The sequence below is a fragment of the Bos taurus genome, chromosome 6 (genome assembly GCF_002263795.3).
Source record: "Bos taurus isolate L1 Dominette 01449 registration number 42190680 breed Hereford chromosome 6, ARS-UCD2.0, whole genome shotgun sequence".
Classification (NCBI taxonomy): domain Eukaryota; kingdom Metazoa; phylum Chordata; class Mammalia; order Artiodactyla; family Bovidae; genus Bos; species Bos taurus.
In genome coordinates this window covers 86,299,631-86,309,073 of record NC_037333.1, presented here as the reverse complement: position 1 = coordinate 86,309,073, position 9,443 = coordinate 86,299,631, and the positions used below count along the sequence as shown (strand labels likewise).

Here is a 9,443-nt window from a genome sequence, read left to right as displayed (position 1 = left end):
TACAGGTTTATTAAGAAAACTCTTTAACCAACTGAGAAAATGAGAATAATTTAGGCAGAAAATATTAAGTGGTTACACAACCCATGCATTTGTGTATACCCACCCAACAACTTCTGTAAAAGGATGTTTATCAACACAGTAAACTTGCTTATAAATTTCTCCTATCCACAACCCAAATCTCTCACATTGTAGGCAGATTCTTTACCATCTGAGCCACAAGGGAAGCCCAAGAATACGGGAGTGGATAACCTATCCCTTCTCCAGGGGATCTTCCCGATCCAGGAATTGAACTGGAGTCTCCTGCACTGCAGGGGGATTCTTTACTAGCTGAGCTACCAGGGAAGCCCTTTAATGGTCTACAATGAAGACAAAATATTAAGATAAAATCTTGGCTTAATGGAAAAGTCAACAATTATTTTGCTAACTATTCTCATAGTAATAGTATATTTAAACAAAATAAAAGCACTGGTCTCAAGATCAAGCATATTCAGGTTTTTTAACCCTAGTTCTCATCAGTGACTTTACAGTTTCTAAGCTTTAGCTTTCTAGTATAAAAAATATTGAGATACTAATTTCCAGGGTTGTTGTGAACATTACAAAAAATAAGGCCTAAAACTGTTCAACATATTTCATAGACCTTCAATATTTCTCTGGGAATGTACGCAATGTGGGAATACCTATAGCAAAAATGAACACTAATGCAAAGTCAGGATTCATGACCAAACATAACTATTTATTATTTTTAAATAAACATTTTCTTCCTTAAAACAAACAAAAAAAACCTAGAAATTAAATAGTTCCAATCCCATCACATACAAGTCTGTATACTTTATTTACATCTCTCAAAACATATTGTAGACTTTCTGACATTCAGTACCCTCTTATTTTTTTTTGCCACATCATGTGGCTTGCAGGATCTTAGTTCCCCCAACCCAGGGATCGAACCCAGGCCCAGGCAGTGAAAGCGCCAAGGCTTAACCACTTGACTGCCAGAGAATTCCCTCAGTATCCCCTCTTAAAACAAAAATGATGAAACAGTTTAAAGTTTGATCCACAGTAACTACAATTTGAGTAATCTTGGCACAATTTACAATACGCGCCCATATTGCATTTCATGTTTTAGACAGCTCCTTTAATATAGAGAAACTGTCCATCTCCATGAGAGCGGGCTCCCGCCTTACTCATTCTCGACAACACTTGCACAGTGTGTATGCTACCGCTTCCATTTATGGCTCTGGTAGTATTTTTCTGGTTTTGTCCTGTTTGATAGAAATAATTTTATTAAAACTTTAAGTGTTCTTATATTTATTGTATTTCATGATGCTGTTCCTAGGTAATTGTAAGTAATAATGTATAGGAAACATTCAAATAAAACAAAAGTTTTTCCCTACAAGATTAGTGCTCTTACCACCCTAGCAATGCATGTACAAAAATAACAAATACAATTTAGTGGCTGTAAAAAACTATTTCCCCTAAAAATAGTTATCTCTGCAGAACAATTCAGGGAGACAAGTGTTCCTAAAATGAAAATGTGCGAATCTATTTTACACCTTGCACAAGTAAACAAAAATTAAAACGTGCAAACCTGTAAGAAACAACCACACATAAAAGATTTATAACAGACACTAAATATTAATACAATTTTAAATGTATATCACTAATAATATCAGTTTCAGTGACATAGTTTAAAGAAAGTTGTCAACCAAAACAAACCAAAAATGCTCCTTTAAGTTTTACTGTCCAACACTTCAGCCACAACCTATCTAGTGACAGCAATCACTTTAGAATCACCAATAGTGAGGACCTATATAATCAATCTGTTTTGTTTTTTGTCCATGTGAGTGTGTGTTGCAAGATGGGGAGGGAAGAAGATAGGGAAAGTCAACAGCCATAAGGAAAGAATTTACCTCCAAAGAGAAGGAGATGACAAGTAAACACACAGTTTGGAAAGGCCAGTGTTTTCACTATCTTTGAGGATTTAATCCAAATTTTTCTATTGTGTAGTATTATATGCAGAAAATGTGTCACACTTGCAAAACTGAGAGTATTCAGTATTTTAATCTGTATTTTCTCTTTTGTCAAAATTTAAGTATGGCAGACACAGAAACACAGTTTTATAGCTTCAAAATGATTTTTTCTCTATGATTAGCCCATTAGGAGAGCCTCAAAAATTCAAACTGTCTGCAATCAGAATTGTTATTATAGAATAAAATCATTTTCCATTAAATCATGAAATAACTTTACCTCTAAACAGTTTTCTCATACACCATTACACTGATAGCTGAACAACAATAATTCCTATGTGAAACTGAATACTACGACAATATGCTGATATTTAAATCATTTTAGGAGTGGTTCTTAAAGTATAGATCTAAAATAGTGTTTCTAGGAATTGGTATATTTTTTAATGTCCCTGATATGTTTGAAAATAAGCTTTCCTCTTGGTATGCAGTGATATTTTCAAATATACTTCTTGATTGTATCTTTTAAAAAGACAATAAAATGTTAAAGTTATAAACGACATGAAATGATTATACAGTTTGAAATTTTTTACTACGATACACAGACTTAAATTCAGCATAATTAATATATAAAATGTGTTCCAATTTCTCCAGCCTTGAAATTTAAATTGTTCATTTGCATGAAAGTAAGTTTTTTTTAAAAAAGGATAGAGGTAAAGGTTGTTATTTTCTTAAGTTACTTCTATCTTAAATATTGGATCCTTTTTTTTTAAAGTTATTATATTTAAGTGTAAGATAATTAAACTAAATTTTTAAAAATAAAATAAAATGTATACATCCAAATGCTATTGCCTACCTCAAAGTAGTGACATGAAGAAATTATGTTTTTTATTAAATGATGTTACAAATCAATACTCAAAACATTCTCTTCTGCAATTCAGATCCTATGGCATATTTTTTTTTTTTTTGCATATTCTTTTGAACTTCCTTAATAGTTTAGTTCTAAGAAAAGAGCCAAAGCAGAGTCATTTTGGTAAATGAGATAGGTCATATTAAGCTTCCAGAAAAGTTTTTGGTGCAACTAAAATGATGAAATGGATTTTCTTGTATAGTCACACAACAACTCTCAAGGCATCTCTGAAAGTGATTATACCTCTACAGTGTAGCTGGAATAAGTAGTGCTCCCAAGAAACCACCCTGAAGATCAACTCTCACTTGGCTGTTTAAGGTGTGGCATATTTATTTTAAAAGGCAGTCCTACAGACTAACAATTATATCTCCCATATCTTACTATTTCAGTGGTTATCAAAACCTCTCTCAGAGAGGGTGAAGACAAAGGTATAAAAGAAATCTGTTACTGTGCTCTTTTCCCCTAAGCAAGGAAAATACTATACATAAAATGGAGTATGGTGATTACATGTAAAATATAAATATGCGCATTATCTGTAATTCCTGAAGAGATTGTAGTGCTTTCTTTCCTGATAAGCCAGGCAGTAACTCAGTCTGAGACATATTTATTATACTCTAAACATTTCTTCTCCCATCTAGTTTTATGCTGACCATTTAGCATTTACAAATAACAAGCAAAGGTAGGAAGAAACAGCTATCTAAAATCTTTCAATTTAAGGTAAACTGACCTCCAAAGCCTCTACCACCTAACACATACTTACTGTTTTACTAATGCCATGGTTTTTGTGGGAAACAGAATAATCAAGCCAGCAAATAAAAGCCAGTAGCACCACCTACAGCTAATGAAAAGATTTTCACTCTTTCTGTTACTAATTTCTTTCCACCACCATTACTTCATCATTTAAAAGAATTCCTAAAACTTGCTTTATATCAACATTTAACCAAAGCATTGCGACAGTAACACTATGTAAACTTATTACTTTATATTTCATGCTTTCATCCGCATATGAGAAAACCAACTTCTGCTTTGTATCTCTGTAAAAAAGGTGGGACAGAGTGGGGGGAATCATTATCCTGGTTATTTGTAAATTAAGAGACTTGGAAAGAATCCAATAGACATTTGTAAGCAAACTCTGTTGTAAAACAAGATGTGATCCTTATTTTATAAAGGGCAACTTACTAATGCTCATGGGAACCAACTGAATCAAAGCAACTTTTTAAGAAATCAGTTATTTCGCACACGCTCTGGTGTTTCCCTACATGCAGCCATGTTAACACCATGTACACTGCCAGGCCTCTCCCTGGGAGAATGTCTCTACTTTGTTACCATATATACACATACATATGTCCTTACTTCCCAATACCTTTTTTTCAAGGAATACTCAGAAGCAGGCACCTGAGATTCTGGCACAGTGACAAGAAACTCCTATCTACCTAGAGTGGAAAAGTCAGTCCTGCTACTAAACATTAATTTATAATAACATTTGTACAGTACTATGTAAGGCTTAAATGAGAAAAATGAATGTTTCACTTTTCTCTCCACACCTGGCTACCGCAACCCCTTTATTATTAGGTTGATACGAAGTCAAATGCAGTATGGAAGACAATTTGAATAATCATGTGCTTCATTTTCCTAAATGGATAGGGCCCAAATCACTGGATGTCAAATTTTACTTCTGAATCAACCCATAGTGGCTGATGTTGTATATTCGGATACTAAAATATTTGTTTTAAGGACGTCAGCAGTTCTCACTGCAGTTTACAAATAGGTGTTACCAATGAATGTCCAATGTATTTGCCTCTGTCAGTTTCTCCTGTTAATTCCATGTTGGTACGTGGAGAATGATTGCTAGAAATGAAATGGGAGAAAAAGTTCCTAGTGATCATATTGCAATGGCATTAAATTGTATCACTATTCGATTTGTTAATGGCAAAACCAAACTGATTTCATTTTACATTCTTTTCTATTAAGTGTTTTTAGTCTATATAATTTCAGAGCAAGATTTCTAGTCTACAAGGGAAAAGGTATATATTTCGAACTGAAGGAAAGAGTTTTACCAGAACTGACAAAATTAAAACTGAAAGTCTAAGAGGATAATTTGCAAGAATAAAACTGAAGTGAAAAATGTTAATATTTACTTCAAAAACTAAGTTTCTGAATTTTTTACTTATGGGAATAGTTCACTAGAAAGTCATGGCAAAAAAAGGTAAAAGTTAGTAAGTACTCATTTAACACTTTCATTATCTGATATCACTGCAAAGAAAGACCTCCTTTCACAGTGGAAAAATCAGAAGTCAGAACGCTTGGGCCTACAACAAGCAAAGAAGGTACTGTATCATTTTAAAATGATAAAACACCAGCTCCATTCACTGAATGGAAATGCTGTAAAGTGATCAATTTTCCCACAGAGTCCTTAAATTCCATGTGCATGCCTACATCTAAAGTTAGTTATTTATTTTTAACTTCACATGGAAGTTGATTCCTAAAAGGAAGTCTCTAAGACTTTGTTTACAAGATATTGATTAAAATCTTCATGCCATTCTAGTCAAGCGTTCTGAGAAAGGTCTTTCTTGAACTTGACTTCCCATACTCAATCCCATCTATAACGCCCCATTCAAACTAACCCCACCCTCGTCCCCCACAACCACACACTCCAGTCCTCTTCAAAGCAGAAGGGGATTTTGCAGACTTATGGCTCATTTGGCAATTGCTAAGAAACCTCACAGTTCAGCATCACCTCTGAAGATCGCAAACCTATATATAACCTGAATTTTTACATCTACAGTGCAGTTAAAGTGTAGAAAGAAGCCAAAATGTAACAGCTATTACATTTCAACATCTTCAAGTTTCAATATCACAGATATCAAGAGATGGAAAAGACTTGCTTATAGAACTCTAAGCATCCATTGAACAGAATTACTATCAATATCAAAAATAATTAAGAAATACTAATTTTTTATGCCCTACACGCACACCTTTACAAATTGTGTTTCTCTAATGTAGTAAAAGTTGGAGATCATCAATTTAGGTAAACTATGGCTTTTATCAATATTTTAAAACATGCATCAGTAAGTGCCCTGGGTAGAAATCCTAATATTGTTTCAAGCCCTGTTCAATTCTATGTCTGTGCTTTGCACCTCAGAAGTGAGCCTGCCAAGGCACTTAAAAACGTCTTTTGGGGACTTCAAAAATTAGCCACAATTTACACAGGGAGAACAGCCATCCATGAGCAGTCTAATCAGTAAGCATTTTCTTTCAACATATAATATTAATAAAAATTCTCCAAGTTAAAAAAAATACTATATTCCACTAAGACAAAATTTACCCCTATCAAATGTATAGACAGTGGTTCTTGGCTTCCTCTAGCAATAGTATATGGTTTCATTTATTCAGATTAAAGAAAAAGGAACCCAAACAAGCCCTCCAAGAGTAGATAAAAACAACCAAGATAAAAATAAAATACAACAAAATTCAAATACACTCCACACAGCTTGATTTGAGGAATAATTTGCATAGGTCCCCATCCTTTTATCTGTCCTTCGAGGTGAGTTTTTCAATCAGTTCCTGGAGTGGTGCAAGTTCTCTTCTATCAATAAGGTTGAATTCCTATGTGCCGAGAAAGGCAGAAGAAACAGCAAGAACATATTATTTACATCTCATTCCAAAATAGATTTCCATTAACATTTGTTGGAAATTAGCTTTTAAAGTAAATGCAAGTCAAATCTTAAAAAAAAAAAAAAAAGTTTTTCCCCCCCCTATTCTCTACCTCTTGCATCTTGAGCAAATCACTTAACCACTTCTGGGATTTTACATTTCTACTAATATTAGGATAAATTATCTCAAGATTCTGGAGAAGAGAATGGTAATGCACTCCAGTATTCTTGCCTGGAGAATTCCATGGGCAGAGAAGCCTGGCCGGCTACAGTTCGTGGAGTTGCAAAGAGTTGGACACGACTGAGCGACTAACACACACACACACACACACACACACACAAACACATATCTCATAAGATTACTATGGGGACTAAATGTGATACTGTGTGTGAACCACTTCATGTAATCCCTGGCAGAAAGTAAACAATAAATGAGACTTGCTGCTCCCTGTTAGGATGAATAACTGGGACACCATTTAGATATATCCAATCAAGCAGGGACCAAAAAAATTCTCAGGAAAATTACAGCATTATATGAAGAATAAAAGATTTAGTTTATGTTATTAACTAACATATCTGCAAGCTACATAGGATATGGTATGAGAATGACATGAATAATGTGGAGTCCACAAATGATAAGTAATAAAATCCTATAAAGAACAAATAAGAAAGCCTGGATTCAATTTGTGCTTCTTTAGAAGTTCTATCACTGTCATTCTGAAATTCAATTCTGAATAGCTTTCCTCTATAAAAATAGTTTATAAATTATAAGGTTAAAACATAAAGGTTGTCAGTATTTCTGATCTTCTGCCACAATGGGGCATTCTGAGCTCTCAATTTCACTCGTTTATTGGCACTCACCATGTGCCAAAAGTAAGAACTGAGAAGAAACATTAAGGGGCATTTAACAGCAAGTCTACCACTAAGATTTGTGGGGTGTGGACCAAGAACACAAATGGATATTATATCACATGACTAAGTTATTATATTTTATATTAAGCTAATATATTTTATATATGTTTGATTCTCCTGCCTTGACAAATACACCTTCATAGTAGCCAGGAAGGCAGATTCAAATTTAGAATTTTTAAAAGACTCCTCAAGAGTCTACACACGAGGAGAGCCAGTCCTTGGCCCTCAGGAAACCTCCCTGATCTACCAAACCCCAGATCTATCCTGTACTTGAAAGGGTCTCACATGCAGGAGTGTGGACACCCTGACTGGCTTATAAAGGCAATGTCCACACACACTCATGAACAGCTGCAATATGGGTATTCCCTAGGTTTAGAGATATACATATAAGAGACATGACCTTCCCTTAAAACAATGGACCAACAGAAAAGATCCATGCAGATCCTGGAAATACACTTGGGACCACGTGGGCAGGGAATTCTGAATCTCACGTACCCAAGTATATAGCAGAAGGGACCTACGCAGGTATGTTCTTGGCCATGCGGATTTCTCACTCTGGGGGGAGGAGTAAGCTGGAGAAGGGCCAGGGTCAAACTTCTAAACTGTGAGGCCCAGGGCAGGGGCCACTCTCACTCAAAGAGGTGATCCTATATAACCAACGGACCCATCTTTAAAACCATCACAGTGTCCTCACATGTAATGAGGCTCAGATGTGGTAAATGCCACATACCAATTTCTTACTATTTGCTAGGAGTTGGGAGATACAGGGTACTTTAACATCATACAGTAAGGTAAAACTAAACTTTCTGGTGAGAGAAATCCTCTCCCAAACTACTGAAACCTCAAGTAATCATGTTCTGCATAAACCAAGGCACAGAGGCAGACATTTAGTATAACATTTTCTTTGTTTCTATTGGTATCTATAGATAGGACACCACAGTAAAATAATTGCTCAGAGCAATGGTTTTGGCAAGTTACTATCTCCTAAATTTCTTTTGTTTATATAGGTGAAATTAAGATACAAAACGTGTGCCCTCAGTGTGAGGAGTGTTAATAGAAGGAAAATAAACAAATTTTTCTTTGTGGAGATGAGTGTGATAAAGGCATTTATAAGTTTATATACAAAAACAGATTAAAAAAACAACAACAGAGCTCTAAGTCATGGACATCTCCTACCTACCACTTTCCTTCTCCAACCTCCACTGAAAAATATCTGCTCAGTTTATGCATTTCTCCCTTTTTCACTCCTACCTGTTGGTTCTCTAATTACTATAGCAGGGCAAGAATAACCTCATTTCTTTTAGTCTAAATCTCTAAAGCCAGATGTCTGAGAACTAAACAGTGAAGGAAGAGGAGGTCAACTTAAGGAGTTGGATCAAAGATTAATGGATGTCCGGAATATCAACGCTCTTTGGGACATTTCTCCCCCACTTTGGAATAATGGACAGTTATCAAATTCAGAACTTATTCAGAATATGGTTTTAAAAGGAGGGAAAAGATATGCTATTTAAAGTTCATTTCCATGCCAGATCTTCAAAAAAAGATCTAGAGTAGACAGGAAAAGGGAGTAGCAGGAGTGCTCAGAGACAAGTTCAACTCCATGTCCACCAGCCAAGTTCCCTATTCAGCTGCTCCATTACAGACAGACAGCTGAAGTAAGATCGCTCAGATTCACTGTAGACTTGCGATGGAATTCAGAAACTGAAGGCAAGTCTTTATCATCATGGCAAGTATTCAAGAGGATAAAGACTAAAGAAATAGAGCAAATTTTATTCTGACAGTATGGATGTAGTATTCACCTCATAACTCTGTAGATAACTGCTTTTACTGAGCAAAAAATATCTCTTACTCCAACTTGAAAGTGAAAGTGGCTCAGGAGTGTCTGACTCTTTGAGACCCGATGGACTAAACAGTTCATGGATTTCTCCATGCCAGAATACTGGAGTGGGTAGCCTTTCCCTTCTCCAGGAGATCTTCCCAACCCACGGGTCGAACCCAGGTCTCCCG

At 35.4% G+C, this 9,443-nt stretch overlaps 1 protein-coding gene across 1 annotated transcript in view; it reads right to left on the bottom strand.

Moving 5' to 3' along the window:
• Window positions 1-712: 712 nt before the first annotated feature.
• MOB1B (MOB kinase activator 1B) overlaps window positions 713-9,443 on the bottom strand; it is a 58,061-nt gene continuing 49,330 nt past the window's right edge. The window contains exon 6 of the mRNA NM_001192412.3: window positions 713-6,477. Coding sequence (NP_001179341.1) covers window positions 6,400-6,477 — 78 coding nt within the window. The 3' untranslated portion in view covers window positions 713-6,399. The remainder of the gene's footprint in view (window positions 6,478-9,443) is intronic.